Source organism: Pelobates fuscus, chromosome 4 (assembly GCF_036172605.1).
Source record: "Pelobates fuscus isolate aPelFus1 chromosome 4, aPelFus1.pri, whole genome shotgun sequence".
Classification (NCBI taxonomy): domain Eukaryota; kingdom Metazoa; phylum Chordata; class Amphibia; order Anura; family Pelobatidae; genus Pelobates; species Pelobates fuscus.
The window spans coordinates 172,250,697-172,276,382 of NC_086320.1; the positions used below are offsets into that span (position 1 = coordinate 172,250,697).

A 25,686-nucleotide genomic window follows, 5' to 3' on the forward strand; every position below is an offset into this window, starting at 1 on the left:
AGAGTGCCAGGGGTGTGCTCTACATATTTCAAAGCATTGGGAACACAGTGAGGAAGAGATAGGTATAGATTGTATTGCCCTCCACCTCACAGCACACAGCAAGGTGAAGAAAGAATGAGCTATTCATTGATCCCTTTTTGGGAAATAGAAGTTTATGGGGGTACCACTATTTTCCTTTTGTTTACGGGGTCATTTACTAGGCTATAGTCCTGAAGTGGCTGTTTAAGTGACTGGCCCCCCTTAGGTCACCTTTTTTCCTACACCGCTACGGTCTCTCTGCGGCTGGCCCCGCCTTCATAGCTGACATTAATCTTGATTACCTCAGTCAATTCAATACGTTCACATAGGAAAGCATTTGGAGGCTCTGGTTAACGCCGTGCTTAATTACTCAGCATCTCCACATCACTATCAATGCATCCCTCTGTGCACAGCGTGGAGATGCAGACACTGTGCGAATGAAGGGCACTTTTTTTTTTTTAAACATTCCAACCAAAGATGACTGAATAATAAGGATGATGGGACTTTTATGTGATGGTTTTAAAAAAAAATAAAAAAATAATAAGTTAAATTCCCCAAACTCCCACAACTGATTTACAGTGCATGTGATTGTGACAGGTAGTATTTTTTCCACAAAAGTTCCTCAACTATTGTAACTCATATTAAGCCTCAATCAAATATTATTCAATAAAACATTTGTGTCACATTGCTCTACTTCACGCCATACAAACGTCTCCAGCTAATTAACGGTTTGTATTCACGTTGAGAAACTGGTGTAGAAGCTCAGTTTCTCCCATCATATTTAGAGCCCTTGCCACCTTTCCGACTGTGGAATATTTGGAGCCTTCTTTCATTTGCCATTTGTGTAATGTCTGATGTACTTTTTCACTTAGTCCATCTCGTTCATAATCATGGTCAATTTCCTCAATCTCTGCCTCACGGAAGCCAAGTTTGCGAGCAAACGTTTTCCATTTTCTGGACAAATTGTCTCTCAGAAATTGTAGTTGTTCTTCAGTAATAAGATTTGTGGACTCTGAAATAAAATGAAAAAGCATGATTCTATGCCATAACATACAAGAAACTACATGTATATTTACAATCTAACAAACAAAAACTATGTCCATCACTTTCAACCTTTCAAACATATATTTCTGTGGCTAGTCCAAAATAAGTCAAAATGCACAGTTTTAAGTTATTTTCAATTGTCCCATAAACAGACGACATTAAATGTAACTAATTTGATTTTATGTTTTCTTATCAAGGAATCTTTTTAGACATACACCATTGTTGCAATATCATAAAACAGAAAAACCATGAAATACACGAAAAGAAGAAACTAATTTTATTAAAGGACACGGAGGCGAGTATTAGGCTTATCTCTTTCTTTTATTCCTCAGCAGCAAAGAAAAAAGCTAAGGTGTTTATTTGTAGGAAAAAAAAGAAACATGCATAACTACCCTCACAGGGTTAACATTGCATCATATCTCTTAACCAATAGGAACAGTCCTAGTCTATATCCTTCCATGTAACCTGCTCCTTTCCCTCTTTCTTTGCTGCTGCTTCAGCTAAGTACACCTTTATTTTTCCATTACAATATCTTGTGTTTGGAATGTATTTGTATGGTGATTTTACTATTAATTGCCGTTATATAACGCCTTGTCGTTTTGGCTTACCTCCCTGAGGGTCTTCCCTTCCTCAGGGAGCCTCTTACCCGCGTTCCCGCCGGCACCCCCCCCCCCCGCGGGTGTACAGTTTATTACCCTCCTTGTCCTCTCGCCGCAGGGAAGCCTCTGTTAAGAGCCCGGTCTCTATCAGGGGATTTTTCCCGCCGCTGCACTCTGCGGACGGGTGCCGCGCATGCGCGGTCGCGGCCCCACAGGACGGCAGCCATTTAAAAGGGCGGCATAATAAAAAATTTGCCGCTCTTTTTTCTACCTCAGCTTGCACAGCCCTTTAGAAGGTGCAAGCTGATTGGTTTACCTAACCTGCCTGTCAGCTTCCCAGTGCCCCCAGAGGCCATTCCTGAGGGAACACTCGGTAAGCTGACAGTGCAAGTTTTTTGTCTCTGTTTTTTTCTGTTGCCTTGTCTCGGCCCCTCTTAACCTTTTTCTCCACTGCCACTGCAGAAGGTTAACTCTTCTTAGCTACTGTGTCACGCACCCTTTGGCTTCTCTAATATGCAGAACACCAGTGAATATTCTGCCCCTGGCCCCAGTGATAAGGGGGACGCCAAAACCCACCTCAGGACCACAGGGTCTGAGCCCTTAACCCTGCAAGGGGACGCGGTGAACCCCCTGGAGCACCTGGACTCAGAGGAGTTCCACTCGCTCCTAGATGCCACTATGTCAAAATCGGTCACCCAGGCTATTTATAACGCAATGGGGGTTATGTCTGACAACATTTCCCACTCCATTTCGAACGCCATTAAGGCGTCTAATCCCACTATAACCCACGCCAGGGCCGCAGATGAGCCCCCTGTACGCAGAGAGGGCCGTAAAGCCGTGTGCAAAACCCACAACGTGGGAAAACATACCTCCAAAAATGAAAAGACGGACAGGGTACGTCCTGTCACACCTGAGGTCGTGGGGCCCCCACGAAAACGAGCCACCCGCCGGGCAAAAGCGTCGCGGACATGGAAATGGGCAAAAGCCCAAACAGAATCTTCCGACTCTGGTTCGGATATTGAGGAGGTTACGAGCGAGTCCGACGTAGTCGACTCAGCCGAATGGGAGGGTTCCTCCCCGAGCCATAGTCCAGCACGCAAGGCACACAAACCGGGGTATGACACCGCGGATACATCCGCCATACTAGACCCCCAGGGCGAACCATTGTTCGACCCTGATACGCTGCAAAACCCCAGGTCGGCCGACTGGTACCCGACAGATCATGTGGCACGGTATATAGTGGCCAGGATTCGTAAGCCCCTGGATAAAGCCACCAGGCAGAAACTGCGAGCAGAATGCCCTCGCCCAACTGTGCCTGACATGGCCTGCACCACGCCAGACATAGATCCCAAAATTGCGCAATTTTTAGGAAAATCTGGCTGGAAAACAAAAAAGGGGCTTGACTACTCCCTGCACCACTGCCAGGATAAAGTGCTGGACACACTAGGCCCTAGTGCCAAAATTTTTGAACTGGTCGAGGCGGCCTTAAATGACGGAACGCCCCTTGACTTATTAGCCATTAGAGGCTGGGCCCAGAGATCTATATGCCTCATTGGCAACGCAAATGCTGCGCTAGCCACCGAAAGGCGCAAGACCATTTTGATGAAAATCGAGCCCAAGCTCGTTAACATGGCCCTCACCGAACCAGGACCACAAGCCAAGGGTCTCCTGTTCGGTGACAGTTTCGTTAAAGAACTGGGACTTTACGTAAGCACTTTTACGGCCTTGGACAAGGCACAGACGAACATCAAAAGAGTGTTCTCCCCCAGAGTTTTTGGTGGGGCCGGCAAACAACGGGGCCGTCTGCCCGGCCGTTCATCCCGCGGTGTCTACCGGGGATACAGAGGCCCCGCCACGTCTAGATTCCAGCCTCCAGAGGCGAGAGTTACCTCACCTTTCTTTCCGACCAGAGCCAGACCATGGCAACCGCGAGGACCCAGAGGCAACACATACAGCAGACGACCTTATGGTGAGTGCACTGCTTCCCCCCCCCCCCCCCGGGTACACCGACTGTGGGGAGCAGACTGATACACTTTATAGAGACCTGGCAACAACTGACAGCAGACACATGGGTCCTCAATACGGTGATGGGGTATCACATAGAATTTGTACAAACCCCTGTTCAGACAACCAAGCCTCATCGAATAGTGTTCTCAGCACGGGACAAGGCCTTAGTGAGCAAAGAGATTCTCATGCTAAAAGGAAAAGGCGCCATATATCAGGTCCCGTCAACCCCCCTTGGGTTCATGAGCAATCTATTCCTGGTACCCAAGAAGGGCGGCGGAGTCCGCCCAGTCATCAACTTGCGGCCACTAAACGCATTCGTACGATACCACCATTTCAAAATGGAAGGTATACACTGCCTACGAGACCTGCTCAGGTTAGGGGACTGGATGGTCAAATTAGACCTACAAGATGCCTATCTCACGATCCCCATGGCGGAAGAGTGTCACCATCTGCTCCAATTCCAATGGGAAGGGGCGACATGGAGATTCCGATGCCTTCCCTTTGGACTCTCATCAGCTCCTTGGTGTTTCACAAAATTGCTGAAACCGGTGGTCGCCTTGCTACGCAGCAGAGGCATACGAATGATCATTTATCTAGACGATATGCTGATCATGGCTCAAGATGTTTGCCAACTTCGACAACACCTATCGGGGGCACTGACGTTGTTACAGAACTTAGGATTTCTCATCAACTGGGAGAAATCGATACAGACCCCATCCCAAGGCATAGAATTCCTGGGTTTCCATATAGACGCAACTACCGGGACACTCAGCCTACCAACAGAGAAAGTCAAAAGCATCAAAAAGGAGATCCGCAGAACACTCACAAGACCAGTGTTAACACTACGGCAATTAGCCAGAATAATCGGACTCCTCTCCGCCTCCATCCAGGCTATCTTTCCCGGGCCACTCCACTACAGGGCCTTGCAAAGACTAAAAGCCACACAACTACGCTCAGGGCACTCATACTCAGATTCTGTGCCACTCGACTATGCAGCCAAACAGGAACTCACGTGGTGGCTACAACATATGGAGGCATGGAACGGCAGGGCAATCTTCGGGAATGCCCCAGACTTAATCATCGAATCCGATGCGAGCAATCACGGTTGGGGAGCGCGATGCGGGCCTACCTCCACCGGAGGAATTTGGTCCTATTCAGAGAAACTCCTACACATCAACGGCTTAGAACTGATGGCGGGATCATTCGCCCTGAAGAGCCTCCTCGGGGGCGCAACCAATTGCTCCATTGTCCTGCGGATGGACAACATTTCAGCGGTCCGCTACATCAACCACCTCGGTGGCACGAAATCCAAGATTTTGACAGACTTGGCCAAAGAGTTCTGGGAACATTGCCTGGATCGCAATATTTCGGTCCAAGCGGAATACATCCCAGGCATGTCCAACGTAGTGGCAGACTGGCACTCCAGACACCTGCACGACGCCAGCGCCTGGCGCCTGGACCGCAACGTGTTCCTACAGCTACAGACGATCTGGGGCCCGATGCAAGTAGACCTATTTGCATCTCGGTTGAACTCCCAACTACCAGCATTCTTCAGCTGGAGACCAGATCCAGATGCACTGGCAGCGGACGCTTTTCTACAACGATGGCCGAACAGCCGATTGTATGCCTTTCCTCCATTCTCCCTCATAGCTCGAACACTGGTACATCTCGGACGTACCCAAGCGTCACTGGTCCTCGTAACACCATTCTGGACAGCTCAACCGTGGTTCCCAACACTCATGGAGATGTCCATAGACCTCTCGAGATTGCTCCCAGATGCCTTGTTCCTTTTATCGGACCCAGAGGGCAACCCACACCCCCTGATGGCCCAGGGACAATTCAAACTTTTAGCATGGCTCCTCTCAGGGGACCCTGGATCGTACCAGACGTTCCACAGGAAACTATCGAACTACTGGCGGGAGCTTGGGCACCAGGAACTAGACGCTCCTATCTCTACGCCTGGAATGGATGGAGTAGTTGGTGCATGGAACAACAGGTGGATCCCGTACGTGCTCCTGTAAATTACCTGTTACGCTTCCTTACTGACCTGTACAATCAAGGTTTAGCCTACAGAACGATTAATGTCTACAGGTCGGCGATTTCGGCAGGACATCAGGGAGTGGATGGAATACCCATGGGCCAACAGCTACTAGTATGCCGCCTTCTACGGGGAATTCGATTCGCTCGTCCACCACAACCCCGATACACGTCGTTGTGGGACGTCAACGCAGTCCTGAAACTGTTCGAAACTTGGCCACACAGCGAAACACTCACGCTTAAACAGTTGTCAGCGAAATTGACCATGCTCCTTTGCCTGATCTCGTGCAAGAGGGTGTCCGATGTTAGAGCACTGGACGTTGATGCACGATCATTTACTCCCACAGGTGTCTCATTCAACATCTCCAGGCGTACGAAGTCGTCAACCACATCAGTTTCTTACCCTTCGTTCCCACATAACAGGAAGCTATGTCCAGTGGACTGTTTACGGGAATATGAGAAACGAACTTTGGGATTCAGGAATCCTTCAAACCCAGAATTGTTTTTGGCCATCAGACAGCCTCACCAACCGGTATCCACGGTGACGCTCGCCCGATGGGTGAAATGGATAATGGCTTTAGCACACATAGATATCACTGTCTATGGCGCACACTCTACCAGAGGAGCCATGGCGTCAAAGATTTTCACCTTAGGTGGTAGATTAGAAGACCTCTTGAGAACAGCGGATTGGTCTCGGGAATCAACATTTAAGGAATACTACTTTCGACCTATGGAACATGTATCAAGTGTAGTCATCTCACAGCTTTGAACTAGCCTAATAAGAGCCTCCGTGTCCTTTAATAAAATTACCAGATTTTACTAATTACATGACGTAAAGTCATGATTTTATAAAGGACACGGAGGCGAGTATTAGCCCACCCGGATCAGGTACATACAATGTTGTACCCCAACCCAGGTACGTAATAGGTACTCTAACAGAATTAATGGCATATGTATATAGTTGCCTTGAGAAGTTATTGAAATAGTAAGTTTACAGGTTTACATATACTGACTACATAAATCAAACAATTTTAGCTAGAGAATATTGGAAACGAAAATAGTTGGCAAGGACAAGTTTTACCATTGTTTTTCTTTGTCCTTTCAGCATGACAACCTACAAACACCCATGGTTGATGGCGATGGGTTCTCACAGTTAAGAGGATCAGTTCAGAAGATCCACAGTTTTTCTCTCATGAGCGGATTCAACATCAGGATCCAGTTATTAACCAGCCTGTGTTCAGTTTATAAGAAGTTATGATGGAAAACGTTAGCTTCGGCACCATCACGAAAGAGGAAAAGGAGGAGGTTACATGGAAGGATATAGACTAGGACTGTTCCTATTGGTTAAGAGATATGATGCAATGTTAACCCTGTGAGGGTAGTTATGCATGTTTCTTTTTTTTCCTACAAATAAACACCTTAGCTTTTTTCTTTGCTGCTGAGGAATAAAAGAAAGAGATAAGCCTAATACTCGCCTCCGTGTCCTTTATAAAATCATGACTTTACGTCATGTAATTAGTAAAATCTGGTAATTTTACCACATGAAAGGAGGCTTCATATTTGCATTTCTTTCTTTACTGAAAACTCCAGCAGCATAGAAACAGTAACAACCAATCAGAGAAAAGATATGCTGCCCATAAAAGGGCCTGTCTATGACATAATTTCCTCTTTCTTTGCTGCTCCAGCCATCAACAGGTCAGAGTATTTTTTACCTGGTGCTTCATATTGATTATCTACTGTTATTCTTTATTGTGTACTGCTTTAATTTTGATTTTACACTCTTTATACCCTTGATTATCTATGTTTTTTTCTGTATTGTGTACTGCTTTTATTTTGATTTTACACTCTTTATACCCTGTCTACTTGCACCCGTTTGTTTCCCCTCTCTAACTGTCCCTGTGCACTGAGTTTTATATCACACTCTTTCCAGACGATCCGCGGGCGGCGTGGCTTCCCGTGCCTCGCTCGCCGCGCGGACCTGTCTGCTATTTCACAGGGGCTGGTGGGGTCGGGTGGAGGGTAGCCGGGGTTATTTTACTTCTGCCTTACTTTGTTTTGCCGCGATCTGCGTCTCGCTAGTGGCCGCGAGCGGGAACCCCTTCCCCACGCAGCCGGCGGCCATCTTGGATCTCGCGGTTATCGCGAGATCCACGGCGGCCATCTATCTTCCTTCACGGCGGCTCGGTAATCACCCGACCGCCGCCACGATACCGGGGATTACCCTCAGGGTGACTCCCCGCTCTCTCCCCTAACCACTTACGTTCTGGTGCAGGGGAAAGATATAATTTTGGCAGCCTACCCCTAAGGGTGAAAAAAGTTTTATTCTTCCGTTTATGTATATCTGCCTCAGTGAGGCAAGAGGAGTGCATGCATATATATATACATATTTACATTTGTATTTGAAGGCTTTATATTATACATGTTATCACTGGATATTATACAAGCAATATAAAGGGACATATGCTTATATTCCCTCCCTCAGGGGATTGTGTGATATTACTCTACCCATCCAGGGTATATTATATGGTTACCCTTTACAGGGTCATACCTCTCTACTGCACCCAAGGGTGAAATCTATGTTGGTGTCCTCTGGGTATTTTTTCATGGCACACCACCTGGGGTGACCCCCCAGATACGCATGCAGGGCGATACGGCCCACTTTTTTGGTTGATGTGGGTGTCCTCTGGTTTCCACGGCACACCACCCGGGGTGAACCCCGAGAATATGCACGAGGGCTTACCTAATTCTAAAAAATTTAGCCCCTCTGGATAAGATTACGTGCATAAAGCCTTCTATACATACAGCCCCTACGCCGGGTAACCCCGGTTGTAGCGGGACCCAACATATAGTGTCTATATTTGCATATTTGCCTACGATAAACCACCACGGTTTTCTCCACTGAACCTTGTTCTCGCCCCACAGGTCAAACGATAACTCTGATCATGGAAGATGCACAAAACAACCCGGACTTTCAGGCCATGATCAACGCCGCTGTGGCGGCTTCTGTGGAAAAGGCCCTCTTGCAAGCCCTCCCCCACAGCCATGGTGACACTAGCCCTCCAGAATGCATGGAAGCGTCGGGCTCAGAGGTGTCCAAGGCCAAGAGGCTCAGAAAGGCTTCGAGCCCCCCCTCCGCCAAGGCGAAGGGCAAGATGCCCGTCAAACGGGTCAAGAGCACGGACCGACAACCCGCACCCTTATCCTCGGATGAGGACGAGGCCTATGGCCCACACCCCCTGAATGTGGTGGACTAATGGCAAAGGGACGGCTCACCCTCGGACGACGAGGAGTGGCAAGACCTACCACCCACTTCTTCGGCTTACGTCAAGGAGACCTTCTTAGGCAAAGAAGCCAACGACGACCGCCCCACCGGTCCGTCCAGAGATGGTGTCTTTATGGATGACCAGGGGATGCTGTTATTTGACCCGCGTACCATCCGACACCCTCGCTCCTCGGAATGGACACTGCCAGAGCATCTGGCGAAATTCATACATTACTGGCTGCGCAAGTCATTGGAAAAGGAGGTACGGACGCGCCTCCGGGCCGAATGCCCCAGGCCGCTGATCCCCGACAAAGTGGTACTAACGCCAGAATTCGATGACACAATGGTGGTGTTTATGTCGCGCTCGGGCAGAGACCCACGCAAAAGGGTGGAAAAGGGCATGAAGGCGGCACAAGACAAAGTGCTGGATCTGCTGGGCCCCATAGCTAAGATGCTGTATTTCGCTGACCAGGCCCTCAGCCAAGACTCGCAACTGGACCCTCATGTCATACGCGAATGGGCCCAACGCGCAATATGTACTGGGCAACGCTAACGCCGCACTTTGCGTCGAGAGATGCAGATCGGCGCTGATCACGATCGACAGCAAGCTCCTGGAACTGGGAGCCAAAGAGTTTGGACCGAAGGCCCAGGGTCTACTATTTGGTGATGCCTTCATCACAGAGCTAAAGCGACATGTGAACTTGTTCACAACCTTAAACAAGGCTCAGACCTCCCTCAGGCAGGTGTTCCACACTCCTCCCACAAGAGGTGTTTTTGGAAGGGCTGGCCGACAGCGGAACCGTGCCGCCAGCCGATTTTGGACCTCAGATTCCAGGTCGTTTCCACAGACTTCAACCTTCTTCCCGTCCTCATCACAAAGGCCCTCTATGTTTCGAGGTGCAGGGAGGACCAGAGGTTTCAGAGGCCGTGGACGCGGCCGCTTCAGTAATGGTGAGTCCTTCCGTACATACCAATGTCCCAAAGTTTATTGCAGGCAACCTGTCTTCTTTCTTCCAGAACTGGGAACAGATTACCAAAGACGCCTGGGTTCTCCAAACGGTGCGCGGCTTCGTAATAGACTTTGCCGCGCAACCCGTCCAAACCACTCCGCCCCCCCCGATCCACATGTTGTCAGAACAAAACCAACTGGTGGACGAAGAGATCCACACGCTCTTCGAGAAGGGCGCGTTCCAATACACGCCAGACGGGGGAGGCTTTATAAGCAATATCTTCTTGGTCAAGAAGAAGACAGGCGAGTATCGGCCGGTTATCAATGTCCGACAGCTAAACACCTTTGTGGTCTACAGACACTTCAAGATGGAAGGTATCCATCTTCTACAAGACCTCCTCATCAAGAACGACTGGTTTACACGCCTGGACCTCACAGACGCTTATCTCACGGTCCCCGTGGACAAAAATTACCGTCAGTTTCTCCGCTTCAGATGGAGAGGACGGGTATGCCAATTTACTTGCCTGCCGTTCGGCCTCAGCTTGGCTCCGTGGTGCTTCACGAAGCTGTTGAGACCGGTGATGGCTCGCATCCGTACAAAGGGCATACGCTGTCTCGTATACTTGGACGATTTGCTGATTTTCTGCGAATCCGCATCCAGGCTACGATCACAGACTAGATTTGTAGTTCACTTACTGGAGTCCCTGGGATACGTGGTGAACAGACAAAAGTCGTCTCTCTCTCCATCCCAGTCGGTACAATTCCTGGGCTTCGACATCGATTCGAGGGAATGCGTACTACGCCTCCCCTCGAAAAAGATTGCCTCAATAAGGAAGGAAATCAGGCGAGTCTTGAAGATGGACTCGATACCGCTCAGGATGCTCGCTCGGATTGTAGGACTCCTGTCCTCATCCATTTAGGCGATATTCCCGGGCCCTCTACACTACAGGGCCATGCAACGGCTGAAAGCGGGATATCTGCGCACCGGACATTCCTACGACCACTGGATCCCACTCACTCGGGAGGTGAGATCAGAACTGCAATGGTGGTTGCTACACATACAAGCCTGAAACGGCAAGGCGATCTTAGGCCCCTCCCCGGACTTCATCGTGGAATCGGATGCCAGTTTGTGGGGATGGGGCGCCCACTGCTCAGAGGCCTCCACGGGGGGCCAATGGCTAGGAGAGGAGACCGACCTACACATCAACTGCCTGGAGTTGATTGCGGGTTCCTTCGCCATACGCAGTCTGGCCAAAGACAAGTCGAATTGCTGTATCCTACTCCGCATGGACAACGTCTCGGCGGTGCAATACATCACCCGCCTGGGCGGAGCGAGGTGCAAAGACCTGACCGAAGCCACAAAGGACATTTACAGCTTCTGCATACGGAGGAACATCACGATACAGGCGGAATATCTCCCAGGGGTCTCCAACCTGACGGCGGACTGGTTCTCCCGGCACTGGAGAGACACCAGCGACTGGACACTCAACAGGGAGGTATTTCAGACACTACGACAACGGATGGGTCCGCTATCAATAGATCTGTTCGCCTCAAGGACCAACCACCAACTACGGAGATACTACAGCTGGCTTCCGGACCCGATGGGCGAAGCGGCGGACGCATTCCTTCAGGACTGGCCCTCACACGGAGCCTACGCCTTCCCTCCATTCTCGATGATTCCACGGGTACTACAGTACTTACGCACCCACAGGACTTCGCTCCTACTCATAACGCCCCTCTGGCAGAGTCAACCGTGGTTCCCGGACCTCCTGGAGATGTCCCACGACAATCCCGTTCTGCTTCCGAATTTCCCACTCCTCCTGTCGGGACCTCAAGGGGAACCTCACCCTCTCGTCCTGGAAGGACAACTGGAACTAGTGGCCTGGACGATTTCAGGGGTTCCTGGTCGGTCCACGGCCTATCGCAATCTTCTAAAGACCTCCTATGGGATTCATGGGCTCCGGGTTACCAGGAGATGTTACATCTCCGCATGGTCAGCCTGGAGTGATTGGTGCGTGGAAAGGGATTCCGATCCCTTTACTGCCCCTGTCCCGCTGATACTCAATTACCTTGCTCATCTCTTCTCGACAGGTAGATCGTATAGATCCCTTAACGTGATCAGATCGGCCATCTCAGCGGCTCACATCCCAGTACAAGGCAGACCGGTGGGTCAAGACCCACTGGTATGTCGTCTACTGCGAGGTGCCAAACTGACGAGACCCCCAGCACCCAAATACTCCAACCTCTGGCAAGTGAATGGAGTGCTGGATTTCCTGCGAGGTTGGCCGGACAACCCGTTTCTATCTCTGAAGCCACTCTCAGCAAAACTGGCCCTTTTGCTATGCCTCGTCTCTTTCCGACGGGTGTCTGACATTAGGGCCTTTGACGTGGACGGTTTCTCTCTCACTCCAGAGGGAGTCACTTTTTCCATTGCAAGACGGACTAAGTCAGATACGTCCTCTGTGTCCTACCCATATTTCGAATCAGACTCCAAACTGTGCGTTGTCAAGACACTTAGGAGATACGTAGAAATCACAGCCACCCTCCGGCGCTCCCCGACGGGTCAACTGCTGATTTCCTATGTGAAGCCTCACGGCCCAGTGTCTACGACCACCTTGGCCAGATGGGTTTGCTGGTTACTACAGCTGGCAGGAATCGAATCTAGCTTTGGAGCACATTCGGTCATAGGGGCGGCGGCATCCCAAGCATTCTTGGCAGGCGCCTCCCTAACCGACATTATGCGTTGTGCGGACTGGTCTAGGGAAAGTACTTTTCGGACATTCTACTTCCGCCAGGTTTTGCATGCTTCCTTCACACTGGTTAGGCCTAAGCTTTAAAATTGCAAATATGAAGCCTCCTGTCATGTGGTCAAATTGAAGATTATATTAGCTTTAGTGTACTAATAATCTTAATTTTAGTAATGACAGGAGGCGAATATTTCCCGCCCTAGAGTTTCTTCCCCCCAGGTTATTTAGTTTTTCAGGAGTAAGTCCTAGTGCTCAGGTAAGCATGCAGGTTCTTGCTGTATTCGTTGGCTTCTTGATACGTTGTTTGTTATTATGTATGGATTATATAATTATCAGTTTCCTTGATTTTGGTTTTGGTTGTTATGTTTCTCACGTTCTGTTTTTGATGCCCTATATTTAGGTATAAGACTGCGCATCTTACTATACATTACTGTTCAGATATAATATGGTTATGATATGCGGACATGTTGCCACGCCAGAAACCTTTCACCTTTTTCTTTTTCTTTCAGCGTGAACATCCATTTTATGGGACGAAGAATCGTCTTCCACTCCGTCACATCATGGATCTACCAAAGTTTATTATCCTTATATGTTATTGAATTGTTAATCTCTATTTATGTTTTTTATATAATGACTGTTACTTTTTTTCGCCTCAAAGAAAGAGGAAATGATATCATTGACAGGCCCTTTTATGGGCAGCATATCTTTTCTCTGATTGGTTGTTACTGTTTCTATGCTGCTGGAGTTTTCAGTAAAGAAAGATATGCAAATATTCGCCTCCTGTCATTACTAAAATTAAGATTATTAGTACACTAAAGCTAATATAATCTTCAATTTTTGCACTGTATTTACTGAAAGACCTTATTGTAATGGTACTTGTATAGTTGGCATTCTCTGCCTTGCTATCAGACACACAGGTCAATGCTGGACGGAAGGTGTCTGACACTGAACACAACGGTCCAACTCTTTTTCCAGCTGTGATTTTAGAAACACACTTTAGAGAAACTAACTGGTAGCCTAAAACAAATTCCCTTGTATGGTCAATAACACCTGTATGCAACACTACATGAACCTCTCATTTTCCTTATTATAAGCACATGTGAGATTCTGTGTCCATTGCTACGTTACCGTACCGCTCAAGTGATTTGGTTTAAAGCGACACTATAGTCACCAGAATCATTACAGCTTAATGTAGTGTTCTGGTGTCTATAGCCTGTCCCTGCAGACTAAGCAATGAAAACACTGCCTTTTCAAAGAAAAGGCAGCGTTTACACTGCTGCCTAGTAACACCTCTAGTGGCAGTTAGTGATGGCCACAAGAAATGCTTTGTATTTCAGCGCTGCACTGTGTGTAGCACCTACGCCCAGCATGGAGATGCTGAACTTTCCTCATATAGAGATGAATCAATTACATGCATCTCTACGAGGAGATGATGATTGGCCAGCGTGGTGTTTTTCCGCATATGCGCAATAGCCCTTCCAATGCTTTCAAGTGGGAAAGCATTGGATTTGCTGAGATCATCAAGACTAATGATCTCAGCCATGGAGACAGGGCCAGCCGTGGTGAGACTGGCACGGTGATGGAGAAAAGTTAAGTAAAGCTACCTTTTATCTCCAATCTGAGAGGGGCCAGGGACATAAACATGTAGTCCAACTCTATTACATTTTAGTAATAGACTAATCTGCAGACTGGTTTCCTTGCCTTTGATTTTTCCCATAATTATACTTACATACCTGTTGATGGATACTTCTAGTAATCTCCTTAGAGGCTCTTTGGTTATGACTGGTCACACTAAAGCCTTGATTTAATATTGTTGGATAAGCTTTTCATATGATTTGATATTTTTGGATAACCCAATTTAATATTATGAAACATTTACATTTTGCAATATTTTCTAAATTATATATGCTATATCTGTAATATTTTGACAAAATAATTAAAAAAACATTTTATACAAATTTTTGGACAGCTTATCAAAGAATATTAAATTGAAGTTTTTTTTTTGCTTTTACAACCTTTTCCTTACATATTTAGGTACAGTCATGGCTTGTCAAACAGGCAAACAAACAGAATTATATTTCCTTCACGCTTGTTTAAGAACCATAAGAGCTGTTATTATGGGTCAGAAATCAGTTTGGATGGTATCTGTTCTATCTATACCACTTGCAGGCACTATGCGGAGAGGAGGAGACTGCAAGTATGCTGTAAAAATTATTTGGCAAACCCAGTTGTCATTTGGCTTCCCATTCATGAACACAACAAAAAACTTTAAGAGGTTCTTTACAATACAACATACAACACAGAAAGTATCTGACTAAAACTGATATAATGAAGAAACATTCATAAGGTAAACATACCAAGAAGATCTTGATGCACATTGTAGGTTCCATTGTTCTGATGTCTGGTTTGGTAAGTGTTTCTGGGCCTTTCTCCTCCAATGCTCATAACATTACTGTTTCCAATTTGAATAGCTTTAGCATTTGATATACTAAGATTTGAAAATTTCACTAGAGAGAAAAAAAACAACCCATAATATTTAATCCATAGGACAAATTAATGCCTAAAGAGCACTGTCTGGGTTATTTAGTAAAGTGATGATTTAAGTGAATTTAAAATTGTTTACTGTATATTTAAAAAAAAAAAAATTAGATTATCTATAAAGATAATCTCAGCAGGGGAGGATGCAGTGAGACCAACAATCCAGGGGATATAACATCAGTAAAAAATACTTACTTTATTATTTAAGGGGAGAGGCATAAACCTAACTAGCTAGTATAACATTCTAAGGTTAGGAATACGTGTTTTTATTCCAATGTTAGAGTGTTGCTTTAGAAATTATTTTGGTGCTAAGACTGTCCCTTTAAAGGCACACTAACATTAGAATACAAACCAAATGTTTCAGCTGCAATAGCAGCATTTCCATTGAAAACGGCATTTTTATAATGTAAGTGACAAGGGACATGCTTTTAACGACTAAAGCACTTCAGCAAGCTGTAGAGCTTTAGGGGTTTTGAATGTTTGTAATTTGAAAAGTCTAACTTTTCTTCTTTGCACATTCCGACATATTTCGCACCTCCTCAATTATATTCCACGAATGATAATGAGTGAAAATGATGTGTGTTCTGCACCATTTTTATGCCACAGTAAAAGTGGTGTAAGAATACCAGAAAATAGAATATTTCTGATGCAAAACAAAAAATGTGTAAATGTTAACAAACAGAATATGCTATTCAAAAGTAACAAAAAATTTTAATCAGAAGAAAATGTCACAAAAGTAATGAGTAACGATAAAGTCCTTCAGTATTTCAAATCTACACCAGGAAAAAAAAAAAAACAGCAAAAAAGCAGTTTAGTCCCCCTAAGTGTGATTTTGTACACTAAATGCACCCTCTTTATTCCTGCTCTCAGACTCTCTAATATGGTAAAACGTTAGTAAGTAGAGGCTGTTTTCATACAGGAAAATCCCTTGTTGCCACTTTTTCACCAAACTTTAAACCTGTCTCAGGTAGGTGTAACGTATCAAAATCAAATTAATAACTGCAAATTCCCCATACATCCTAAAAGGTAAAAGCAATCAGCTCCTTCGTACAGAGCAGATCATCTCTCTCTCTAATTATATGTTGGGATCTCACAGATCCAGCATGTTTTACTTTATCTTAAGGTTTCATTCAATACCACTGCTATCAGCTGTAGCATTGAAATTGTTATTTTGAATTGTTTGTTTGACAAAGTATTGTAGTAGCTAGCGTTCAACAGAATGGATGCTTAGAAAACAAACTGAACCAAACTCTCAAAAATATACAATGAATATACAAATATTGGTATATTTTTTCATTATATAGCACATATTTGTTGGGATATTATCAGTAAGTCTTTGTCTCCATTGTGTTGAAACTTCACACTTTTTGTTTTTAGGCTACATTCATGGTAAGTGCAATTTTGAGCACTTGATGGACTTTAACCCCTTAAGGACACATGACATGTGTGACATGTCATGATTCCCTTTTATTCCAGAAGTTTGGTCCTTAAGGGGTTAAGCTACAAAGGTCTCATGTCCTGAGTATCAATAATACACATTTGTAAAACCAATTAATTTACTATATAATTACAGGACATTAAGAATTACAGACCTGCTGCTTGATTTGTATCCACAGGATGTGCATATGGTTGATGTCCTATGCCATAATTAACGGATATTGGACATTCTGGCACTGGTGCTTTCTGACCATAGAGGTAAGCAATATTCTCTGGTCTTTGCAAAACTGTCTTTGAATGTGGTGGTGGTAGTGGTGTATGATATTGGGGTGGCATGCTCCAAAGTTTGTAGTGACCAACTGGTGTGCTGTGTTGAGTGGAATGTGGCATGTAACTTTGGTCTTGTGAATTAGAGGCATACATCTCCTGGCTTCGCATTATATTTCCATGATTGTAAGGTGAAGAAACATCAGGTGTTTTTGGAAGGAACTCAAAACCAGATTCAACGCTCACTGGACGATATGAATTGTTCATACTCCCCATTCCAGTAGCCTGAACTGGAAGCGGGGTATAAGCAGAGCTTGCTTCAGTATCAAGGCGGCTACCCGTTTGATGATAGTTAATTTCGTCCTGCAGTTTTCTTGACAAAAAGTCCTCAGGTCTCACGTCTTCACTTTCCTCGGGATCATTTGAAATAGGTGCAAAGAACAGCTCATTCTCAGATTCTGTGTCATGCAAGGGTTGGGAGCTATGTAGTGAATGAGGTTCACCTACAAAGCAGAACTAGTATTAATTCACTACAAGTACACACAAGTAATTGGCAATACCTTATCACAATATGGGTCTACAAAAAGTTCTTATTTCCCCTTAAATATAATTTCTTGGAAAACAAAATCTTTATATTTTTCACTTCTAATACCGGTCACTGTAAAGCTAACAAGGTTATATGAGTAATGGAATAAACGACAATCTAGTCGGTATCTAAAGATTTCGAACTTTTGTATGGCATCAATACTTTCTTTGAATGATGACTGAAACTAAATCCAGTTTTAACATGAAAACGATTTCTAACTTTAATTGTTTTACCAGCAGAAAAAAACAAAGATAATAATTAATATATGCATATCACCACCTAATGCAATAAAGTTATTCTTTACTCAATATAGCGTGAACTGTTGGGAATTCAAATACATTTTTGATCTAAAATAGCTCAGCTGAAAACATAGCTGACAAAGTTTTATTTTTTTTAATTTGGTTATTTGCGCATAAAAATGTAAATTTACTTTATATTCCCCAAAATGCACACTACAGTGAGTAAGGTAAAGTATGCTAGGTGGTGATATTGGTACATTAATCCAAAACCTTAAATGAATAGTGACATAAAAGACAGTTGTACTATTGAGGTTTGTTCAAATATGCACTTTTTGTTGTGTTTTGTTTTTTTTAACATAAAAACCATTGTACTAGTTGCTTGTTACCAGTCAGTGGGACGCTTGGTGGTTCTGCATCACAATCTGGTTGCAAGGAAACCATCCGTTGAATAGACATGGGTGGATTAGGAAAATCAACCTGCAATAATCCATATATTAATCTATCTTGAAATAATAAAATAAAACTTATCTAATTCAGTGTATTTTTGTAAAACATTGACCGTTCACATTAATTGCTGAAATGTTGTGCAATCTGCCTATGTGTTCACACGTAGTATTTAAAACAGTTTAGGAAAAATTACTTTTTGAAATGCGGAGTTTTCTGTTACCATGTTTTTTGAAAGTGGAAAATTAGATGCCAGAAAAGAGCGCATTGCGTCAATAAAGAACTTGAAGGCAGAGCATCTGGCATCAAAAATGCAAATGATGTGAGGATGGTGTATCTAACATCAGCAGGGGTTTATGTGATAAATAGCAGGATGATTGATACTACAAAATAAACTGATAGCAACAATTCTGCTGCTGATATCAATTTATACACAGCTTGGTTGACTGTTTTGACTGTGTTTTGCTGTCTATCAAAAATGATATACGGTAACACAAAATGTTTTTTTTCAGATTGCTGCTGAGAGTGGGCTCTTTGACATAATGCACAGTTATAATTATGGTTATTAGACTGAATGTTTAAAGAACCTCTGGTCAATTATGTGTAACAAGCTGAGGTAAGTTTTTATGTTATATAAACATGTTTAACACTGAAACAAGGTCTTCCTTGCAGGATTATCCACTAAACTTTGGAAAAATCAAAATTAAGAATAGGGCTTTTAAGTTTGATCTTTTATCTGTTTATATAGTCCCCTAATTTGTATCCTTATATATGGCAATGTGATATAAGGCTAACAAATTAGGAAGTTATCCATTCATATACATGGAAATCCATGCAGAAAATAACCAAATGAGGGACTTATCCACTAACCTTCTGAAAAATCGGTATTAAGGGCTTTTATTAATTTAGAATTTTCAGATGTTTAGTAGACAGACATCTACAGATTACCCAAACCGCTTTATTTACCACAATTCTACATCATATTTGTAGTGACACAGACAAAATAATATATGAAATATAAAAATACATAAGAACAGATATCCAACATCAGAGTATAATAAAATATCTATTAATAACTGAGTAGGAAAGTCAAGAACACACAGGCATGAAAATATAAAGAAGTGTGCCTGCAACAATCATAATATTCTAATATATGCAAATAGACCAATTTAAGAGTTCAGTGTTCTCACCACAATGCTAAAAGTCAAACACTTCAATGGCAGTAACACTCAGAACATTACAAGAAATATCCACTAACCTGCTAAAAGATCAAAATTAAAAGGCACACTATAGTGTTAAAGTGGCACTGTCATGGCTGAATCCAGTTTTTTGTTTTTTTTTAACCTCCCTCCTGACTCCACTACATTTAATTGTCCCCCTAGTCGCCCCCAAATGCACCTAAGCCTCCCATATTACCTCTTTTGTAATCTTTATTTTGTGCCAGGACCTAGGTCCAGGGCACCGCCATCTTTGTGTGGGTAGATGAAGTCCCTGTGGGACAAGTCATCTGCCCACACTAGATAGCACTGTGAAATTCCTGCGCATGCCCAATTGAACACTTGGGCATTCGAACAGGAATATTGTCTATTAATTATTTCGTCAGAAAGACGAAGGAATGAATAGAAATGTCAGACGAACAAACAAACACCGAATATCAGTGTTCGTTCGTTTAGTTTATTACAAGGAGGGAGATACCGGCTCGCAGCTCCCTCCTTGTAAAATGTAAAAATAAAAGCGTCAGGGAGCGGGTGGGGGCCCTAAATGACAATGGGGGGGACCTATTGTCCTCCCTCCCCGGCCCCCAATACTGTTTAGTAGATAGCTCCATAGTTTGGTATGATTATTTATGGCAATCCCACATAAGGAAACTGAATTAGATAGATGAAGGAGGTCCTCTGTCCGTTTACAGACTATTTTATAAAGTTATCCAGGAATCAACTGGATAATGCGTGGGCTTTATCCATTTCGCTTTCTTACAACATTTACACATGCCTAAAAATTTTGCACAGTAATATATATTTATATTTATGTATACCTTAGAAACACGTCTACAGGGCACTGAGTGGCTACATCATGAGATCAGCTGGCCCATCCCTTTTCCTCTAACCAAGACATTGCCACACAACCCTTGGGATCAGGGCTTTTTTTTTTTTTTTTTTTTTTTTTAATTCTTTATTTTGGGTGTGCACAGAATAAACAGGCAGCCGGTATGCGCCACAACAGCGACATCCAGTAAAATCGATAAACATAGGTAGTACAAGTCATGGCATACGTTATACAGGCACATTTTTATAGATATTATAGTTTTACGATAGTTTAGGTTGGCGTTTAGTTTTCAAGATGGTAGCATAACGCACATTCCGTACAGGAAGAGGTAGGAGAGGGACAAAAGAGGAAAAACATGGCTCGTGCAGAGAACGTACATACAAGAACATTTGAAACAATTAGGTTATTAGTATTACATCACGCTTGTTGCCTATGCCGTGAGAGACTGGGAATTCGTATATTCCGTATAAGTTTTAACTAGCTTAGACATCTAGATTGTGAGAGTACAAGCAAACAAAACATGTGAGAGCGCCCAAAGGCCAACAGCTGTAGCCTAGACCCCCCATGACATATAAGGCTGCTCATTGTTACAGCAGATTAGACAATGCTTATGATTAAACAATGCTTATGATTAACCAAGATCACAGTAATAAGAGAGGTGGTTGCCATCTGGTTAGGTCTGACCGCTATTCAGGATATTAACTAAGTGATTAAACAATGCGACTCTATGTGATGAAAAATATTGAACACTAAGAAATTATTTGTGTACATTATAGACCTGCATACTTAAAGAAAGTTCAGCCAATCCCTGTCAGCGGCATAGCTGTAAGTTGTACGCTTGTGGTGTTGTAGCTTGCCACTAATTAAACATGGAGAGGGTTGCGCTTTCACGTTTATGCCGTACATAGTAACGGTAGTACATATTCACGGCAGTACATATTAACGGCAGTATGAGTCTATCTTGTGGTATCGTGCTGATGTGGGGCAAAGTCTGTTTCAGCTGCAGGGACGTGGTGGCGTGGCAATAGGCCATCCAGCAATGAGGCTTTGAGAGTCATCCGATGCCTCTAGTTGGCAGGGGTATGGCACCAGCCGGTGGATTCCAAGGGGCCTCGGTGCCGCAGACCAACGGAACAGGTGGGCCTCCGCCTCTCGGTCTCCGGCAATTACCTCGGGTGGCATGGGCATGTCCTTGGTGGCTTGCCGGTCTCTTTGTTCCCCATTTTGATCTGGTGATTGGTGTCTCTGCTTTTTTCCTTAATGTGGGAGTTAAGCCCTCTTGTACCCTGGTTGCGGCCGAGAAGCGTTGTCGGCGGCTCCTGACTGTGCAGGCCGCGAGCTGAGCTTGGGACCTCCGAGTGCGTCTCACTATCTTGTGTGGTGGTGGGTCGTGAGTGGGGGTTCCCTTGGTTTGTCGGGACCCTGGCAGGCATTGACGGGTGCGCGGACCGCGGCCCTGAAGTCCAGGCTTGGTTACCGCACTCCTCTGTTGATGCTCACGGGAAGGCGGCCTGGTGGAGCCCTTCAGGGTCGGTGGAGGTGTAGGTAAGGGCAGACGAGGGTCCTTTGTGGCTGTTCGGGTCCGAGTCATTGTGGCCCACAAGCGTGCCCAAAAATGATTGAAGGCTGCTGTTATGCGGTCTTCTTGGCAGGTCCCGCTTGCCTGTCGCTCTGGTCGAGGTTTTGTGAGTGTAGGCCCAGGAGCTTTATCGGCAGCCTCTATCTTGAGTGCTGATTGCGAGTTGCGTATAGTCCTGTGGCCCCATGTAATGCGGACCGGGATGACCCCCGCCGGTCCATAGGGGGGGGAACGTGGGCCCAGTAGTGAGTCTGCCGAGTGTGAAAGCGGCGGGAGAGCGGCCGTCTCTCCCGCGCCTCTCGAGTAAGTAGGCCGCATGTTGGTGCCGAGCAGGGCATCGCTGTTTGAGGTGTCCTTCTGTAGGGCTCGGTGTCCTCTGCTCGGTTTCAGCATCCCGGTGCCCGATTTGGGTGTCTATTTTGGCAGAGAACTGTGATTATTGTTTGTGGGCCCGGGAGCTGCTGCTTCTTGCGTCCGCTTGTACACTTCTTCTATCGGATCAGGGCTTTTTGTCACACTGCCCCCAAAAGATATTGAACTCTCTCCCAGAAGAGGCCCACTTCACTATAATCTACCCTCTTTAGGCTGAAGGCTGAACGCCCGTCTTCTGGCTTTATTTAAAGTTCTTTGGGCATATTATGTTTATTTCACCCATTTATTTAAAATATGTGTATGTGAACTCTAGAATATAAAGTTAAATGAGGAAGGGCAATCTTGTCTATGAGTGTTATAAATTCTGCACTTTTCTGTAACTTTACACATTATGTGGAGGTGGAAAAACAGAAACAGTGTTTCTTTTTCTCATCCCTGATACAATGTGTGCCCTGTGTGCAACTCGACTGAATGGGACGTAATGTTAACTAGTACAATATACATTTAAAGTAAATGGAGCATCACAATAAAGATCAATAGAAGTGATTGTCTATGCTTTATTCAAAGGATAAATTAAATTGTGTATGCTGCACTTCTCCTTTAATCTCATAATCTTATGCCCTTCCCTTATCTTGTTCTTCTGATCTGTATCTAAACTTAGTGTATCTAAAGTTACTACTAGTGAATAACAAGAAATGCCCAATTGCCTTTGTTCAGGGCTCTTGCATTTAAAACATGACCTGACTCACGTGATGCTCATAAATCTGCAATGAGGTATGTTCCTGCAGCATTTCTCTCGGAGGAGTTGAGCAAATGGTCTCTGTCAAGAGAACTTTGTAGGTAAACTATTTAAGAATGGTCTAGACCTTTATGAAGTCATTATGGGGCCCAGAGTGTTTTTGAAAATCACCCTTCTATCATATGAATCAATAAAACAGTTGTAATTTGTTTACTCTTTTACTAGAATCAGGCCTATACTGTGGATTACATACCTTAAGCTTAGCCACATCTTCTGAAACATATTGCAATTGATTGCTGGTGTAATATTCTCGAAATTGATTTTCACATTCTGAAATAAAAAGACATTTCAGATTAATTAAATTAACATTTGGACTGACTTCTTAACCCCTTAAGGACACATGACATGTGTGACATGTCATGATTCCCTTTTATTCCAGAAGTTTGGTCCTTAAGGGGTTAAAGGGATAATACAGACTATAAAGTCTATGCATACATTATGCATATAGCTCTTTCTATCTTTTTTTTTTTTTTTTTTTTTAATTCTTTATTTTTGTAGTGCTCAGGTTAACAAACATGCTCATATCGCCACGACGGCCGATATAAGCCGCAGAGATATCACAATGTATAACAATATCATGGCATTAATTGACAGCACATTTTTTTTTTTTTAAATGAGTATAGCAATAATAATTGTACATTGCATGTGGGATACTTAATCAGGTAATAGCATAGATTGGTTACAAGCGCTCTATTGGAGTCAGGCTTTGTTATCGTCATGTATAGCTAAGCTCTAAGTTTAATTGAAAATACTTTAGTTTCCTGGAGCATAATCGTCGATAAAGCATCGATTTGCATGTTACATAAACATCAACCTTGTATATTGCAAGATAACTGAAGTCACGCACTATTTTTTCAAACGGGCAAAAATAGAGTGTAAGATATTCTTGCACGGCAAACATATCAAAACTTTATATACTGGCTGACATACATCAGTGATGCTAGCTAGTGTGTGGCCATAAAAAGAAAAAATGTATGCATCCAGAGGGAATTGAACAGATACACGATGCGCATTTAACTTTTGTAGAATAAGATAGGCTAACCGTCGTGGAGTCATCTCCCTAAAACATGTGTATTTGTTATAGCCGGGCAGCATGATAGCTGTAATTTGACCTATTGCTTTTTTTAAAAAATGCGCTCCTGCCAATGGCTGTGGAGGGCCTAAGGGCCCATGATGTTTATCAGGCTTGATAATGTGAACTGCTCTGTCAGCGTGTATACTGTGAGAAGAATCCACCTGTGTTCGCTTGAGCGGTCAGGAGGTGTTGGGATAGGAAGTACAGTGTAGTATTCGGAGTTGTACCCCCCACTCTCATCGGTGTATGTATGGTTTCGGGCGTGTCATATCCCTGCCTGTCCACCGGTCGGGGTGATGTGTTGCCTTGTGGGGGGGGGGGGTAGTAAAACCTGTGTCTGAGAGGTATTTTTCTTGTGATAGTACTGGTGAGGTAAAAGTAGGAAACACAAAGGAAAACAAGTTAAAGTAAAGTCTATGTCATCAGGTAAGTACATAAGGTAGCTCGCCAGTTCCGTGGCAGCACCAGTTCCGTGGCAATAAGGTCTTACAGTCTCGGCATGTATATCGTTGCAGTGTGCACAGTCCGTGGGTCTTTCAAGTCGTGGTATCATGATGGGCGCCATATCCGGGTTTTCTCGGTACGAAGCTCTTCACCTTTTCCGGGTTCCACTTGTGTCGCAGTTCGGCGGTCTCGGGGGCTGTCGCGGGCCGTACGGCATCTGGAGGTAACCCTAGTGTGGGTAGCAACTCCCGTGCCCTCTGCAGGTCGTGTATCTCGTGAGTGTTCCCGCCATGTGCCACTTGCAGGGAACGATTGAAGCGCCACCGGTAAGGTATGTTGTTTTGCTGGAGTAGCGTCGTAAAGGGTTTGAGTGAACGCCTCCAGGCCAAGGTGCTGCCGGACAAGTCCGTGAAAAAGGAGAGGGACATGTTTTCGAAAGAGTATTGGGGTGAGTTTTTGACCGCTGCCATGGTTGCGGCCCTGTCTGCTTTGCGTTGGAAGTGAAGTATGATGTCCCTGGAGGCCGTTGGTGGGGCTTTGGCCGATTTGGGGACTCTGTGAACCCCATCTAGACTTATTGCCTGTCAGGATCGGGACAGGGATCCAACACGCAGAGTACAAAGAGTGGAAAGGTACGTATACCGGGCCTTAGAATGGCCGGACTAACGTACCGAGAGTAATAGAGAATAGTCAGAGACAAGCCGAGGTCGAGGGAACGAGAAGACAGATAAGCGAGAGACAAGCCGGGTCAAGGGATAACAGAGAAGCAGGGGAGTACAACAAGCCGAGTCAAAACCAAAGAGAGCAAACTAGAATACCAGAGCACTGAGTGACTAGACAAGCTAGAACCACGACAGGGCCATGAGCTGAAGAGAGAAGTAAGCTTAAATACCCTGGCTCCGGATGGTAAGCACGCCTCTGACAAGTACCGATTGGATATCGGACACTTGAGTGACAGGTCGCTCGTGATAGCGTCATGACGTCACGTATTGAGCGTCCTGCTAGAAAAGGACGTGGATTCCTCGCGGCCGGTGTTTAAGTGACTGGATGAACCGCGAGGAACGAAGGAAACAGCTCGCCTGGACGGGCAAACCACCAAGTCTCTACCTCCCTTAGAGGTAGAGGCCTCAGGTACCCTGACATTGCCTTGACCTGTCGCGCGGGCATGAGCGCTGCCAGGAGCCTCCGCGCGAAATG

General features: G+C 44.9%; 1 protein-coding gene across 1 annotated transcript in view; it reads right to left on the reverse strand.

Annotated features, from left to right (window-relative positions):
* Nucleotides 1-543: 543 nt before the first annotated feature.
* RIPK1 (receptor interacting serine/threonine kinase 1) overlaps nucleotides 544-25,686 on the reverse strand; it is a 39,012-nt gene continuing 13,869 nt past the window's right edge. Inside the window, exons 7-11 of the mRNA XM_063451778.1 lie at nucleotides 23,164-23,240; nucleotides 18,117-18,207; nucleotides 16,794-17,408; nucleotides 15,021-15,170; nucleotides 544-1,030 (exon numbers count right to left, since the gene is read on the reverse strand). Of these exons, the coding sequence (XP_063307848.1) occupies nucleotides 741-1,030; nucleotides 15,021-15,170; nucleotides 16,794-17,408; nucleotides 18,117-18,207; nucleotides 23,164-23,240 (1,223 nt within the window). The 3' untranslated portion in view covers nucleotides 544-740. The remainder of the gene's footprint in view (nucleotides 1,031-15,020; nucleotides 15,171-16,793; nucleotides 17,409-18,116; nucleotides 18,208-23,163; nucleotides 23,241-25,686) is intronic.